The 16,935-nt window shown below is 55.6% G+C and overlaps 2 protein-coding genes across 4 annotated transcripts in view; one reads left to right on the top strand and one right to left on the bottom strand.

Annotated features, from left to right (window-relative positions):
• The window catches only part of STX18 (syntaxin 18), a 108,599-nt gene extending 97,244 nt beyond the window's left edge, over positions 1–11,355 (top strand). For both annotated transcript variants that reach the window (XM_043447655.1, XM_043447656.1), the window contains exons 8-11: positions 5,237–5,295; positions 6,739–6,808; positions 9,275–9,355; positions 10,035–11,355. In XM_043447655.1, the coding sequence (XP_043303590.1) occupies positions 5,237–5,295; positions 6,739–6,808; positions 9,275–9,355; positions 10,035–10,130 (306 nt within the window). In that variant the 3' untranslated portion in view covers positions 10,131–11,355. The remainder of the gene's footprint in view (positions 1–5,236; positions 5,296–6,738; positions 6,809–9,274; positions 9,356–10,034) is intronic.
• NSG1 (neuronal vesicle trafficking associated 1) overlaps positions 11,259–16,935 on the bottom strand; it is a 34,799-nt gene continuing 29,122 nt past the window's right edge. For both annotated transcript variants that reach the window (XM_043447657.1, XM_043447658.1), the window contains exon 5: positions 11,259–12,700. In XM_043447657.1, the coding sequence (XP_043303592.1) occupies positions 12,500–12,700 (201 nt within the window). In that variant the 3' untranslated portion in view covers positions 11,259–12,499. The remainder of the gene's footprint in view (positions 12,701–16,935) is intronic.

Consider the following 16,935-nt stretch of genomic DNA (forward strand, 5'->3'; position numbering starts at 1 on the left):
GGGGATGATGCCCTCTGTCAGGGGCAGGTGTGGGTCCTGGGAGGTGTCTGGTGGGCGGTGGGATCCCGGGCCTGGGGCTCCGGCTGGAGATGTGACCGTGGGAGACCCCTGACAGCTGGTGTTTGAAGGCACATACAGGGTGGAGAGGGACACACGCCACCTGGGACACGGGGCCGGAGCAGGTCAAGGCGGAGAAGCCATCAGACTAAAGGGCAGTTTGATCATGCTCCCCTGTAGTCAGAGGATGGCCAAGTTTTCTGAAATCTCATCATTCTTCAGTTTATACAAAATAAGTTTATTACTGAAAATGATGTCATGTGTTCCCCCAGATCATGTAACATGACCACCCTATCTTTGCTAAGAGATAAAAATATGTATAGCACTGTCCCTTCATTAAGAAAGAATACATTTGTGTTTAGGCAGAACTAAGCTTCTATTTAAGGATTTTTTAAAAATACGCTGCCCCACTTCATAAAGGAAGTAGCTAGAGGAATGGCAGGCAGTTGTTTGCCAGAGGAGTTGCCTTCCCCCCGCCCCCACCGGGCAGTGGTGAGCAGCAGCGGCTTGTTAATATCCACAGACATGGGCTCAGAAGTTGTTGGCTGCACGGGGGCTGGACCAGAGGAGGGCTGGCAGCAAGGATATCTGTGATCAGCAGATGTTCGGCCCCAGTGAGAGATGATGCAGCAATGTGGGCTTTGAGATAGAGCAAGTTTTGAATCCTCTGTATCACTTACATCCTCTGTAATTTTGGGGCAAGGAGCTCACTGAACCTGAGCTTGGGAGGTTGACAGTGGTTGTCAGGAATGGGGTCATGTATATATGAGCGCCCAGCGGGGTGCAGGGCACATAGCAGTGGCTGTTTCCTTGCCAACAGTGAGAGATTATTGCTGGGCCCATGGGGTCCTGCGTTCCCTGCATGTTCAGAGGGTGATATGACTGATGTGTAAGAGAAACACACATTCACATCGTGAGGCTTGTCTTTCCATAATGACGGCTGGAGCACCATGCATGCCTTTCCTTGTGCTCTTGACGGAAGCATCGTCCAAAAACGTGCCAGCGACCATTCCTAATAATGCCAGCTACCTCAGCATCACGAGATCGATGACCCTAGCAATCAGAGCCAGCAGGGCCTCCCTCCTTAATTTTTATTGCGTTATTGCAAGAGGATGGGGCAGAAGGCTGTTCTGTTCATCACTGTTATAACAGGCTGTTTGATGTTCACTTCACTCCTTTCTTAATGGGGGCTCATAGCCAAGTACATATCTTACAGTCTGACTGACCCGAATCTTATTTAAAAGGCTCAACCCTGAAAATGAAGAAAAAGAAATGCCACACTATTGGTTTTAAATTGGAAAGCGTTATAGCAAATTGTGGTCATAATTCATAGTCACTGTTTTGGAATTTTTCCTCAGGGTAAAATAATGAATTAAGCTTTATAATAGCAGTTTAATCCATTATTTCACCCACATGAGCTGTTGCTACTCGTTCCAGAATGGCTGCAGAGCATTATGTAATTCTTCGCACATTTCCATTCATCACTCGTGATACAGGTATATTAACGCCCCTGGGTTAATACAAGCAGATGTTTTGTGGTCAGGCTGAGTGGAACCAAATTGTTTTCTGATGTTACACAGAGAAAAATACCTCCTTTCTGAGCCCACCTTCATTTTACTTGCCTCCAGTGAAACCACTGCAGTTAGTAATATATTTCTTTGGGATAAGTTTTAAAGACATGAAAGTGACTTCTGTTCTTCAGGTTGCCTGAAAAGTGTCCCTTGCCCCTGTGCCCTGAGGCACCCCTGGAAGCACCAGGTGGGTGGCTGGCAGGGCCGGTGGCCTGTGGCCGTGCTTGGCTTACACACTGGGAACACGAGCACTGTTGATAGAATTTGAGCACCACACGGGTGAAAGCTGGGGTCTCGACGCTGGGAAGGTTCACTGGGGCACAGCTGGAGGTCAGGGTGAGGGGCCCGGAGCCACAGGTGTGAAGGTGTCTGGACAGATACAGCGTACCTGGAGGAGCCCAGAGCAGATCTGGGGAGTGGGCTGCAGGCCGAGGGGCAGACTGCCCTCTGGCTGAGCCCCTGCGGGTTTGCCCTGTTGCTCCAGTGAGCCCTTCTTAGGCCTTTGCAGTGCAGACATTTCTCCTCATTTGACACTCCAAGGCCTTGGGAGGAGTGACTTTCTTTTTCTGGATTAGAAAGGGATTTCTGTAACAACGTATGCACAGTGTGGATCTGCAGCCTTTAAACCAGATTATAAACCCTTTGGGGAGGCCTTGTTTGAAAGTCTGACCGAATTCTAAATGGAATAAAGCAGTTAAGTCATATCACCTGCTATGCCCAGCAGTGTCTCAGCACTTGAGCATTTATTAGTTTAGACGCCCTATGTGGTAGGGACTCGCCCCAGTGGGAGGGACATGATCCCTCCCACTGTTGTTGGAGGTTGCCGGGGGTCTGCACCGAGGGAGAGCACCGTATTCTGGGGTGAGACCCAAACAGTGTAGAGTGGGATGGCCCAGAAAGACAGGCTGGCTGCCACCATTTCTCCCCGGGCCGGGCCTGCCCACCCTCCCCGTCATCTAGGCCTCTCGGCCCCTTTTCAGGGCACAGAGGTGGAGGAAGTCGCCAGCAGGTGTGTCTTCCCAGGCCCTGGAGGTCCCCGTCCTTGGTGCTGACTGTGGGGCTGCGGCTGCACGGTGCCCTGCGGGGCCAGGGAGCCCCGCCGTGAGAGCTGTGCGTGGACTCCTCTCGCCCAGAGACGGACGTGCCGCGGCGCCACGTGGTCCTCGCGAACTCGAAACCGGTACTGTGCCGCGTGCTCAGTCGCTCAGTCGTGCCAACTCTGTGCGACCCCATGGATCGTAGATCGTAGCCCGCCAGGCTCCTCTGTCCAGGGGGATCCTCCAGGGAAGGAGACCATGCCCTCCTCCGAGGAATCTTCCCAACCCAGGGATCGAACCCATGTCTCCCGCATTGCAGGCAGATTCTTTACCAACCGAGCCACCAGGGAAGCCCAGGGAGGGTCCTCCAAAGCATTTAATGACTCATTTTGCTTATCCAGAATCTGAGTCCTGAAGAGATGACATAACAAGAATAAACATTCATAGAGGTGAAGTTGACCTCCTAACAACTCTTCTAAGTACTCTAGCTATCCCTAGTTTAGTGATGAAGACAGAGGCACTGACAGGGTGTTACCTGCCCAAGGGCAAACAGCTTAGAAGATGGAGGAGCCTTCCCTCCCCACCCTCAGGATCAGGCAGGAAAGGATAAGAATCACGCACCATGTCTGTTCACAAAGAGAAACTGACAGCCACACAGAAGGCCAGTGACTGGTCCAGGGTCAGCCAGGGAGTCCCCCTGAGGACACAGGAAATGGGTCATCGGAGCCCCTGGCATGTCCCCCACCTCCCCTGGTGTTTGGTGGCTGGCTGCCTCACTCAGCGGATGAGGGGGGAGGTGTGCAGGTTTGCCACCCAGACAACCTCGGAACCACCCTTCCTGTGCAGGGGAATGCGGGCAGCAGCCTGGCCACTGCCTCATCTACAGGCCAGATCGCGATAAAAGGCTCCCGTGCTCTGGGCTGTGGGAAGCAGGTTCTGTTGGGTTGGTTTTTTGTTAATGCAGTTTCATTGTAACTCCCGCCCCCTGGATGGAGCCTGCTCTCCATAAAGCTGGCCATAGGCACACCTCTTCTGTCATCCCACCTTACTGCTTGATCCCTTCAGGCCTTTGTTTCTCTCACTTTCTCCAGGGATGGGGAATTTCTCAGGTAACTTCAAGAACCCATCTGGCAGGAAGTCAGAGCCAGAATGTGATCCACTCCCGACACAGCTAACCAGGAGCCCCGCAGAAGGAACAGTAACACAAAGGCCTGAATGGAAGCCACATGCCCTTCAGCTGGAGAGGAAAAAAAGCAAGCTTTGTTCCCAAGGAACATTCCAGTAATAAACCACCTCAAACCACTAGTTAATTTTGTTTAGGAATAGTTCAAAAGCATGAAAGGACTGTAGATTTAAAAGATTAGGGCCATATTTTGTCATTAGAAAAATTCAAAGAAAATGCCCCCTGCCAAAAGGAAAAATCCAAAACCTGAGTAAAAGTACCTGAGAGAATTAGTCAAATTAGCATCCACATGCTGAAGTAATTATATTTTTTTCTTAATACTGGACTCTTTAGTAACTGCTGACAGCTAACAGAGCAGATTCTTTCAAACTCAGGAGTGAAGTTATATTCTCTTAAATCGCCTTTTTGATGCACAAATTGGGAGGGCCATCTCAGTACTATGTCAGCAGCCGGCAAGGCAGCCTGCTGTGGTTGGGGTGGCCCTTTGTGGGGCTTCCCCAGCGCTCCCCCAACCCCCTTCCACCTCGCTCTCCATCCTCTGACACGGTGGGTCTGGGGTGGAGTGGAGGCCTCTGAGCGGCCCCATGCTTATGGTGCAGGGGTGGAACAGGCCAGACCCCCTAGGCCAAAAGGGAGAGAGGGCAGACCCAAGGAGAGAGACGTGAGGGCGGACCTTAGGCAGGGAAGGCATGAAGACAGCAAGGGCGCCGAGGAGCCCTGGCAGAGGAGCACGGGAAGGCACGGCCAGGACAGCGAGGCTGCTCCCCGGCAGGTGCGGAGGCAGAGCTCAGCGCCTCATCGTCCTCATCCCTGTTGCTGAACTAAGGCAGGGTGGCCTGGTCCGCAGCTGGATGTCCAGCCTCTGCAGGCCACGAGCTCCCTTCTGTTCCCTGCACAGGGCCCGGCACACAGGTGCCTCAGAGAACATTTGTAGGTGTGACTGCAGCTGGAACAGGGGTGTGGGTCCAGTATGGTTCCCACCCCCAAGCAGCTGACAGTCACACAGAAGGTTGGAGACACACACAACGTGATTCACGCATCACGGGGTGACCCCCACGCCTCCATGCTCCCCATCGGTCATTAAAGTCAGCTCGTATGCTTGCAGTTCACATGAGTGAGATGAGAGGTCTACTAGCCTCAGGCAGCCCCACTGTGCTGTGGGGTTTCATTTTCTTCCTGCAGCCTGGCTGTCCTCACGTGAATGCTCAGGGTCTTCTAGCAACACTGCCTCGGTCCTTGCTGGAAAGAGGAGCTCCGGCGTGGTTCTCGGACGGCGGATCAAAGAGTTCTACACAGACTCACTGTACTAGACACTTGCCTTTGGTTGGGTTGCTTTGAGACTCGAGTTCAGTGTGACATTATCCTTAATGTGTTTTGTTTTCTTACAGTTTGAACAAGAAAATCAGCGCCTGATTGGTGAAATGAACAGTCTGTTTGACGAAGTGAGGTATGTGTGTGGGGTTCCCGGGTGAGCAAATGGCCTAGTTTACAACTTTCCCAGAAAGTAGAAACTTTATTCATTTAATTTGGTGCTCAGGCATCCACATGTGGCCTTTGGGCCAAACGTAGCTACCCCTGCCCCCAGCCCCCCCACCCCCTGTAAGGAAGCTGCCCGAATTCACCGCCCCTCAACTTGTGGGCCTGCGAGGTACCCGCTGTGGGCCACTCCAGGCTTCCGGGTGCTGCAGCCCCATCTGAGAGGTCATGATGGCACAGGTCACGACAGCTGCCAGGAGGGGACTGTCTGCACCTAGCTACCCTAAGGTGAACGGGCTTAATTAAGTGTAGATAGGGACAGCTGGCAGAGGGAAGCCCTGCAGAGGGCCCCACTGGTATCTGGCCACGTGGTGGTCACCCACGCAGAAGGCCTGTGGCCATGGCCCACATGAGTAGGGTCACTGCCCTGCCCTCCAGTGAAAGCGCTCGGGCCTGTCGCCCTGGGGATGCCGGGAGTGTTCTGAAAGGACGCGCTGAAACTCTTGTTGCATCGTGGCCACTTCCCAAAAGAAGACGCATCCGGACACATCAGCCTTGCAGCCCTGGAGACTGAGTGCAGGGGTCTCCCCCTGACCGCCGCCCCGGGCTCTTGGGCGGCCTCTGCCCTCACAGGCGGGCCTCCCAGTCCTTCTTTGAGATGGTGCTCTTCCCACCCCGGCCCCTCCTCACTCTCCTCTCCTCTCCTCTGCTTCCCTCACCTGGTCTGGGGGAGTCATCTCCCCACCGAACATCGCTTCCTCCTGGGCTGGGAGCTCAGCCTCTAGACACGCATCCCCTAGACCACCCCAGGGTCACCCGTGCTGCCCAGGCAACCGGGAGAGGCCGACATGCTCCAGTGCTGAACCCAGATGGGATATTTTCAGCCGGAATCAAAGGAGGTTTCCTCTCCACAGAGAGCTGGTTTGAATGGTGAATGTACCCTTTCCTCTAATCTGCTGAGTGGTAACAGAGTTTTGGGTAACAGCATATTCTGGTGTTTTCTTCTGAATCCCCACCACGTGTGACTGTGTTGCTAGGACAGGGCTCAGCATTAAAGGAGACTCTGCCTTTTCTAAGTGCTGGGTACAGCCACATGCTCCGGGCCCCACACTGACTCAGGGGTCAGGAGTCCTAGGGGTCAGCGTATGAAGTGGTAGAGGTGGGCTTCCAGACCCTCCAGTACACCCAGAAAGCTGAAGGGCGTTAAAGCGGAACCAGTAAGGAGGGTGAGCCTCTGCCCCTGTTCTCCCTCCTAAGCCCGCGTCCTGAGCAGGCCACCGTGAGCCACCGTGGTGTCCCCTCCCTCCCACCCCTTCACTTAGAAGAGACTTCTTCAGAAATGTGTGACATTGCTGTTAAGATCACCAAGTACAAACAGTTAATGTGTATCTGGTTTTTTTTTTTTTTAATGAAGGCAAATAGAAGGGAAAGTGGTTGAAATCTCCAGACTCCAAGAGATCTTCACAGAGAAGGTTTTACAGCAGGTAAGAAAAAATAATTGTTTTTAGTTTTAACTTAAAGGGGCATCTACTCAGAATTTGGGACATTTCTTCTGAGGTCATCAGGCCTCTGCAACTGTTTCCTTGTGGCTCAGCTGGTAAAGAATACACCTTCAATGCAGGAGACCTGGGTTTGATTCCTGCCTTGGGAAGATTTGCTGGAGAAGGGATAGGCTACCCACTCCAGTATTCTTGGGCTTCCCTGCTGGCTTAGCTGGTAAAGAATCCACCTTCAATGCAGGAGACCTGGGTTGGATCCCTGGGTTGGAAAGATCCCCTGGAGAAGGGAACAGCTACCACTCCAGTGTTCTGACCTGGAGAATTCCATGGACTGTGGGACAACTTTGCACGCGCCCCAGCCCCATGAGGCAGAGCACATGGGGCACGGGAGGCAGCTAGGTTGCGGTTCTGAGTGCCCTCGGGAAAGCTGGGGAGCCTCTCAGAGCCACAGTTTTTTTCCATCTATAAGATGGAGCAGCCTTTCTATGGTTGTCGTAAGGCACAGACATAACCCACGGAAAGTGCCCAACACAATGCCTGATGGGTAGTAGCTTTTCAATCAGCAGGGCTGCAGGCTCAGACTCTGCCCTCCCAGATGCCAGGTCCCTCCCACCTCGGGTGTCCTGTCCTCACAGGAAGTGTGACTGTTCTCATAAGTGGATTTTCATGTCATTTCTACCTGCTTACTGTTTGGAAGTTCTAGCCACTAACTGACAAAATTTTTAGAAAACACCTGATAAAATTTCCATTTTGTATTCAGCATCCACAGAATGGAAGGGTTTGAAAGACAAAATCATTTTTCTCTACTGTGTTAAACTGGGCCACTTGACGTAAGAGACTCCACTCACAAAATGTCCCCTAAACCACACAGCTGGAGTCAGATCATTGCAGACTGGGCACTCAGGGTTGTTCAGGTTCATAGGAGTTGCTCTTTTTACGAGCATGTTGCAGGAACTATTCTAGTCCATATATGCTAAGCCTCCATTTAGAAGCCTAATGCTCATCAGTTCAGCAACCTACTACAGAAAACAGCTCAATCAGATGTCTCCCTCCCCGAACCCTGGCAGAGCCAGACAGAGAGCCCCAACCTGGTTCCCCATTGCTCGTTGTATGACCTGCGGTATCCCCAAACCCCCTCCCCCTCTGCAGACTGGGGCCCAGGTCACGAGAGTCACTCTCGGGTGGAGAATAGGAAGCCCCCGGCCCGCCCTGGGCTCTCTGAAACTGGGAACTGAACTGGGAACCCTTGTTATTTGTGGGTGTGGCTGCGGCCGACCTGGGCAATGCCCTATTTCACTAGCACAGCCAGAGTGTCACCAATGGGCGGAGCCCACGTGCAGCGAGAAACACTCAGGTCCTGAGTGGCTGAGTGCACTAAAAGCTCTTATTTCCACAACCATCGTGTCTGCTCCTCAGCCCAGCTGCCAAGGAGCACTGATTGCCATTCACGGTTGCTTCTGGTTAGGGGGCTGCTTCTCGGGTTGGGAAGCAGCTGTCCTGGAGTTCTTGATGGGCACCCTGCGGGGTGGGAGCGAGGCCCAGCCTGTGTCACACCCAGGGCTCCGGGGCTTGACCTGGGAGGGGCTTGCAGAGCACAGACTGAGCCGCACCTGGCTTCCCAGCATTTCTAAGACCCGAAAAGAGCTGAGTGTGTCTGGGATTTCTCATCTGTGTTGCAAGGTGGCTCTTAACAACACACTCACGGGAGCACCTGCCCCCACGGGGAGAGTCTCCACGACGCAGTTAGAGAACAAGGCAGTCTCTGGCCCTCGGGTCTTACCCTGTGTGGCTCTCACTGCTGGGAAGCAGAGGGCTGAAGGTCGCTTTCCTCTCTGCGGTACTGGTTCCATGTCAGTCTGGTTTCCCTAAAACCCGAGCTTGTTTACATTCCCGCCCACCCCCTAGAGGAAGGGGGAAGGACAGCCAGCTCTACCCCTTAGAGGGCAATGTGGGGGTGCCGGGTGAGTTATTAGCCAGACGCTTCTGTGTAAGCCCAGGAGCCCATATGTAAGCTTTCCAAGTATTCGCACTAAAATTCTGCAAACCAAAGCGCCATCTTGAAGCTAGTGTGTGTGTTTTAAAGTCACGTGCACCTTGAAAGCCCTGGCGTGGGGCAGCCACTCTGATCGAGCGCGTGTGTGTTTGTCCCTTTCTGTCTGGTGAGTGGACGGGAAGGCGGCAGGCGGGGGTGCAGGGAGCACAGGCCCCCATCCAGTCCCAGTCCTGCCACTTGGGAGCTGTGTGTCTCCGGGAAAGTTACTAAGCCTCTCTGAGCCAGAAGTTTCCCTCTGGTAAATGGGAGTGTTGCCTACCTCCCGGGTGCTGTGAGGACTGGTGGGTTCATGTGTGTAAAGCCCCCACCCTTCGCATGCGGCAGCTGCTGTTTCTATTGTGACGGACACTTGGGGAAGGAGGACAGTTACGTTTATCTGCCGCTGTTGTCCTCCACAGGAAGCCGAGATTGACAGTATTCATCAGTTAGTAGTTGGAGCAACTGAGAATATCAAGGAGGGCAATGAAGACATCAGAGAGGTGGGTACTCTAGGCCCCGAGTCTGACTCAGAGGCACTGCGTCCAGGGTGGTGGTCGCCTCGTCAAGGCCGCACACACAGGCGGATCTCAGGACCATGCACGGGATGGACCGGTTCCATGGTTCCATCCTGCCCAGCCCAAGGTCTGCTCACTGCCCTGCAGAGGAGCCGTTCTGGGGCGCAGGGGCCACTCCCTAAGTCCAGGCTGGGTGCCACTGGCGAAGCTTGTTGGACCCCCACTGAGGACCATAGCCCTGGTCGTTGACGGGACCGCCAGAGTCGACCCTGTTGAGTGGACTTTATTTTTTGCAGTCCTCAGGTTTGGGTTGATGTGGGACCGCTCTTGGGCCACCACCGCCATCGCACTGCCAGGAAACAGGCCAGGGGAGCGGACACGCAGGCTGAGCCTGCCTGTGTGGGTCTAACCCTGGGCGGACGTGAGCTGTTGCTCCTGGGGGACTCATGCAGGAGCGCCACACGGTGGCTGACCAGCGAGGGCGAGATACCCTGTCTGTCTTCCAATAGATCTTAAACCCACCTTTCGGTTTTGCTTAAAAACTGAGCCATCCGTGCAAGGTGGGCACAGGCTGGAGCAGCCCCCACAGTCACAGCCCCGCAGGGGGAGCGCAGGCAGACACACATGGACCTTTCGGACCAACCCCCCTCCCCTCCTCCCCCAGGCCATCAAGAACAACGCCGGCTTCCGGGTGTGGGTGCTCTTCTTCCTGGTGATGTGCTCCTTCTCCCTGCTCTTCCTCGACTGGTACGACAGCTAGGTGGCCCGGCGGACGGCGCCCGGAGCCCCTGACAGGGAGCGGGGCTGAGATCTGTGCTCACAGAAGGGACACCAGACCTGTGGCTTAAGCATGCAGTAATGAAAAAGAAAACCACACAACTGAAAACGGTCTGCGTTGCAATCCTGAGGCCAGAGGGAAGGAGCGGGAGGGTGGTTATTCCTGCACCTGACAGGGCTGCTGGGGGGTGGGGGCTGCCCCAGGGAGGGGGCCTGGTGGGCTTCCTGCTCCATGACCGTCTCCGATTCAGAGGGGGCAGCGGCATTCCCCACCCCAGCAGGAAGAACGCCGGTCAGTAGCTCCTCAGGGCAGATGACCTGTGCTTCCTGTGGTTTCCTGTGTGCCTGAGCAACTGATGCATAGACTCCCGTGCAGAGGAAAAGACAGCTCGTCTTCAGCCTGTGAATCTAGTAATAGAACCACAGCCACTTACTGTCTTATTGGTGGGTCCAAGGTTAGGAAGTCACTGCGGGCCCACCTGCCTCCTGTCGGGGAAGAAATGTGGGCAGGGGCCTGGCTCCTTGCAGCACTTTCCTGCGGAGGGGAGGCCTGACTTCCTGCCCCTGGGGCCCCCCAGAAGCTTCGTCCAGAGAAGGGCCTGGGCCTCTTCCCAGGAGTCGGGAATGCCAGCTGGCACAGATTCGTGAGGCATCTGCAGCCACGTCTGTGCAGAAAGTCCCTGGCGCTCGTGGGCCCCAAGGTATGGTCAAGGGCTCTGCACAAGACAGTCCGGGGGCGCCAGAGGGATCCTTGTGTTCTTTATTTGCACAAAGTGAGAATGTCGAAAGTTACATGTGAACGAGTTTACAGTCAATAAAATACACGTCTACTAGGAAACACAAACAGGGTCACCTTGGCGCTGCGTGGACATGGGCTGGAATTGGCTGATGGATCCTCTCTACACAGGAGGAGTTCTGGCACAGTTATTGCTCTTTTGCATCCCCACAGCCTCACAACGTCCGCCACTCTATGTGCCCACCCACTGCTCCAAGGTCATGGTCATTGCTTCCAGACACCCTTGATAATCAAATATACTGTATGTTTTGGAAGCACATTTCAGGGAACAGTAATGGAGATGGCCATGACCACCATGTGTGTTCACAACACAGCTTGCACTATTTGTCATTTATTTTTGATCTAAAAAAAACAAAAAACAGTGAAACTTCTGACATGTCCACCAGAAACAACACGTTCAAATAACATGGAAGAAAATGTCTGTGGATGTCTTTTTTTCTATTTAATCGTCTTACACACTTGGTTTATCTAACTGGCAATTCTGTAAACATATACTTTTAATGTCAAGATTCAGGCTGAAACATAACTGTCTTACAAAGACTGTGAATGGAAATGTCATAATTGGACTTGAAGCTCCCCCCCCCCCCGCCAGCCTTTCCAGCCTGTTTCTTACATCAAAGGAGTTACATCTGTTCCACAAAATAAAAATCAACATAGCCTTGACTTATACCAACAATTACACTTTTCACTTTCCCCACCCAACTAAGTGTTTCAAAACTAACCTGCTAACGGGCTTGTCGGTGCAAACTTGTTCATAATAGACATGGACAAAAGGGCTGGTTGGGTCTCATTCCTACTCCGCCCATCACAGAGCAGACAGACTACCTACAGGGAGACGGGCGCCTGCCTCCTCCCAGAGTCCCCACCTCACGTGCTCTGACCCAGTCCACAGGCACTGGCTCCTCCACCCAGCCAGCGCCCCCTGTACAGAGAGGCCGCCGCCTCGCTGCAGCGCCTGTGCACTCAGCAGTGAGCGCGGGAGAGGAGTGCATGGCCACCCCCTGGGGGCCTCTCTGCTTCCTTCCCACCCTCCTCCACCACTCACTATGGGGCATGGGCTTCTTGGCCTATTGGAGTACCGTTCTGGGAGGTGGGAAGAAACATGAAGTACAGCTTGCCCTTAGCACAGCAGGGATCACTCTAGATACGGCTGTGGAGTAAAGTTTGCAAAACAGCAATGTGGTTTAAAAGAAAACAAAAATCAATTCCACAAAATGCAGTATTATCTATCTGAAGTTCAAACCCCTTGCATGTCCAGTGTAAATTTTTTGTTTTTTTGACAGCATCCAGTAAATCCCAGGAAAGTCACTAAATTAAGATTCCCTAACATGGAAAGTGGTGGCAGAGCTCCCTAAGCAGTGCTGATACGCACTTGACTTTACGCCCGTGAATGGTCCGCAGCAAGTTGTATTTGCAAAGCAGCAATTAGCAAACAGAAGCGGTTGCACCATACATGAGTAACCTCTATAAATTATCAGTAATTATATTTGATGAAATGTCCCTCAAAGTCCCCTTGTTACCTTCAAGCGACACCGTTAAGGAACTTGCCCGTCTCGCTAAGCGGATTTCTCCGCGGCCTCCGTCTCCTGCTCCGAGAGCTTCTCTTCGGACAGAACGGACATCCACGGCGACACGGAGCGGGTGATGCTCTGCTTGGCCAGGTTGTAGTGGTTGATGACGGTGTAAAATTTCTCCCGGGCGTTGGAGTCTTGCTCTGCATAGTAGCTCTCCAAGCCTTCTGGGATGCACTGGGTGTTCTGCAAGACAAGCAGCCCCTGAGACACACACACCGACGCAGGAGGTGGGCCGTGAGTCTCCAGGTAACACCCGTGGTCACCGAGCACCTCCCTGGGTTTGGGGGGGACTCAGTGATGAGCTGACCGCCTGGCGCTGATGGCATCGTAACAGGATGAGCGTCTGTAAGGCCACAGTGATGGGACTTAGCGGTTCTTCCTGCTGTTCTAAAGCTCTTACACTCGTGATTTATTTTAAATCGAACCAGGGTCTCCCACATTGCAGGTGGAGTCTTTACCAACTGAGCTATCAGGGAAGCCCGTTTTAAATCTACTAGAAAACAATGCAACTTCTGACATGTCCACCAGAAGCAACAGTGAAGAAAGGCTTCTGTGAGCCGGTTGGGGGAGGCACACTTGAGGGCACTTGAGCTGGGCCTGGGGGCAGGAGGACCAGGACGCAGGCTGGAGAGAGGCCCGTGGCCACAGCAGAGGGCGAGGAGCCGCAGGACACAAACGCCGGGGAGAAGAAGGCAAGGGTCAGGGGGTCGGGAGGGACTGGTGTGACCCTGAGAACCGGAGAGCAGCAGGAAGCCACGCGGACCCCCCCCAGGGCACTTGAGAGGGGGGCTCTCCCGGGGAAGCTGTCCACTAGGGAAGAGGCGCTTCCCTACCTACCACAGAACCCCGGGGAGGCTGGGCGTGGAGACATGGATCCCTGGCTCTCGTCAGCTCACCCGGAGTCTAGGGCCCCCCCAAAGCTGCCTTTCTTCATCCATCCAGGAGCCGGGCTAAACCACCACCGTCACCATCCCCCGCCCCACACACACACACAAACCCTTGAGGAAGGGTGGCGGGCTGCGAACGGTTTGCACCAGCCCCCTCTCCCAGAGCTCAGCAGGTACATAGCGCCCAGCTCAGGACATTTCCCAGCCGCTTCCCCCCCCCCCGCCCCCAGGCACTAACTTCTGGCCAATGGGATGTGAGGGGTGTGTCCCTCTGGACTAACTACTGGCCAATGGGATGGGAGGGGTGTGGCACAGGCGGTTGGAAAGGGAGCCAACAGGGAAGCTGCCTGCCCTCCCCTGCTCCCGTGGCCGCTTTTCAGAGGCTTTGACCTCCTAGGCTGGTCCCTGCCAGGAAAGGGACAACACCCCAGGGGCTGGCAGCACTGCCCAAGACAGAACAGGGTCTCCAGGAAGACCTCCCGGAGCCCCACCGCCTGCCAGCCGCGGCTTTAACGAGAGAGGAGCCTTCCATCTGGCGGAAGACACACCATCTGTGTCTCCAAACACAGAAGCATCACAGGACCACCACCATCTCCTTGTCAGGTGAAGGGAGCCTGCAGTGACGGGGGTCCCAGGCTTGGCCACATCACGGTCACCAGGGAGAGTTTCAAGCCGGACACCCTGCCCCGCCCGCGGGATCCAGCACTCAACCCTGGAGCAGCGTCTCAGCCTCAACCACCTCACCGGCACGCGCACCGGCGGCATCCCACCAACCCCCTAGGGCCCAGCAAGACGCCTGCTGCTCAAAGCGCTCCTGTGCCTCCCTGCGTGGGCCCAGCACGGAGACCACGACGGGTCTCCGATGGTCACCGGGATGGCCGGTGGCAGCTGCTGCCCGGTGGACGTGGGCGCTGGCCAGGGATACACAAGGGGGACCTCCTCTGAGAGCCTCGTCCCTGCCCAACGCAGGCTCCCTCAGCCTCCAGAAGCTACAGGCAGGTTAGCTCTGCCTCCTTGTTAAGGGGCTGCTCCTTGGGGGTCTATCCTGCAGACCCGAAGCCCACCACCAGACCCCAGCCCAGCCACCACACTGGTTCCTTCTGAGCAAGACGCCGAGCACCTTGTGGGAACAGTGTCTCCTTGTGAGCTGGGATCCGTTAGTTCCCTTTCATAGATGTGGCCAGTGAGACCCACCTGGGTGAGCACCCAGCTCCAGCCCAAGGCCTCTGCTCAGAGCGCTCTGGACGCCACCCGCAAAGCTGCAGACGGTGAACACTGCCCAAAGGCAGAAAACAGTGAGAAAAGAGGAAGCGAGGTCGCCGGGGCACCAGGGCAGGACTGTACCCCCAGCAGCCTCAAGTTCCGCCAGCGATCATCAGGCCCCAGCAACCCAGCACGCCTAGTCCCCGCTGGGCCCTCCGCTTCCTCAGAGGTGGGGGTGGCGATGCTCTGTCTGCAGGGCTTGGCAGGAGGAGCTGCTTTAGCCGGAACCACGGGAACCCGGCGAATGCCACAGCCTTCACGAGGCCCTCTTTGGCCACCAGGCGGTCACGCCACCCTCAGGACCTGGAGGCCTTCCCACGGTGCAGGTCCACTGCCCAGTGTCAGGGGCAGTCACAGCGGGCTCAACAGGTGATTTGTGGAGGAGAAGGGACCACATCCGGGTCTTAGAAAGGCTCCCGTTTGAGCCCATTTAGAAGCCTCAACAAGCGTAATGCAGGGCTTCCTCTCCACGTGAACGGTTCTTACAGGGGACACCGGCCTTGCATCTGCGAAGAGGCGTGTCAGTCCAAGGGTCAGGGGCTCTCGCACGGGGGCCGCTGCCCATGGGGTGCAGAGCCACCCACACCAGTTCTGGGCCAAGCACCGGAGAGCCACAGACCTGCTGAGCCTGGGCCTGCAGCCCGGCGCCTGCCCCACGGCCTCCGCTCCGCCTCCCACACTAAGAAGGGGCGGGGCATGGGCTCTCGGCCGAGGGACGGCACCGCGCCTGGTCCAGCCCCCGACCGCCAAGTTGCAGCTTCATTACTCCCGGTCTGGGAAGAGGGCTGGGGGTGAAGGATGGGACATGGTCGGGGACAGAGGGTCTAGAGAGCTCTGGGGTCTGGTGGAGCTGTGTAAATAAGTTGACTCCGACAGCAGATCCAGCCACCTCTTCCCCAACCAGGACCCTCTGGGAGGCCCGGGCAGGCTCCATGGGTGTTTTCCCTGCTGCGGCTGCTGTAGCTACTGCCTCACTTCAGAGATGCGAGACTCACTGTTGCTGATTTAGTGAAGATGGAGTGAGGTGAAGTGAACATTCAGTCGTGTCTGACTCTTTGCGACCCCACGGACTATACAGTTCATGGAATTCTCCAGGCCAGGATAGTGGAGTGGGTAGCCTTTCCCTTCTCCAGGGGATCTTCCCAACCCAGGGATTGAACCCAGGTCTCACACATTGCAGGCAGATTCTTTGCCAGCTGAGACACAAGGGAAGCCCAGGAATACTGGAGTGGATAGCCAATCCCTTCTCTAGGGGATCTTCCCAACCCAAGGATCAAACTGGGGTCTTCTGCATTGCAGGCGGATTCTAGACCAACTGAGTTATCAGGGAAGCCCCAAAATTTTACCAGAACAGCTGTGCTCATTGTGTGTATTAGTTGCTCAATCGTGTCTGACTCTCTGCAACTCCATGGACTGTACATGCTCCTCTGTCCAAGGGATTCTCCAGGCAAGAATACTGGAGCGGGTTGCCATGCCCTCCTCCAGGGGACCTTCCCAACCCAAGGATCGAACCTGGGTCTCCTACATTGCAGGCAGATTCTGGTGTCCTGACCTCTCACTGGTGTCCTGACCTCCAGCTACACCTGAGCATTGGGGAGCAGGGACGCTTTGCAGGGGTGAACCATTTGTTCACCCCTGGGCCAGCCCTGCAGGTGAGCTGGCCCCCATCCAGCGAGCCAGCAGCACCCCTCAGCCCCCCCCTGCACCACCACCTCGCCTCCACTCTGTCCACGCCACCAGCACAGGGTCCAGCACGACCTTCTGAAGCCACCAGCACCTGCTGGGCAGCGAGTGACTTTGTTCCAGGCTGAGAAGGGCCCCTCCAGACGGGACAGGGTGTCTCTGCTTCCAGGTGCCCAGGCCAGAGAAGACAAGACGGCTGCTGCCGCCCACACAGCAAGGCGGCAAGACAGGGATGCCCGGCAGGCACCACAGGGGCGGCGAGGGGGTGAGCCGGTGGCAGGCAAGACCCCGGGGGGCACGTGGGAGCCACGTGGGAGTGGGATGGGGCGGGGGCTCCCAGGAAGCTGTGACCTGGCCCACTTCGGCCAGACAGACCCCGGCAGAGCCAAGTGTCAGCCAGGAGTGAGCGCGGGGAGGTCACGGAGCCTCTAAACATGAAACGACAACCGGACGGGTGAGGGCGCCCAGGAAAAGTGTCCCAACAGCCCTGGCCTACGGTCGGCTATTAAACCTCACCTGGAGGCTCCCCGAGGGGAAGTGTATGAGGAACGCCTAAGCGTAAACACCTCATGGGAGTCTGGGGCG

Source organism: Cervus canadensis, chromosome 26 (assembly GCF_019320065.1).
Source record: "Cervus canadensis isolate Bull #8, Minnesota chromosome 26, ASM1932006v1, whole genome shotgun sequence".
In the NCBI taxonomy this organism is placed as follows: Eukaryota; Metazoa; Chordata; class Mammalia; order Artiodactyla; family Cervidae; genus Cervus; species Cervus canadensis.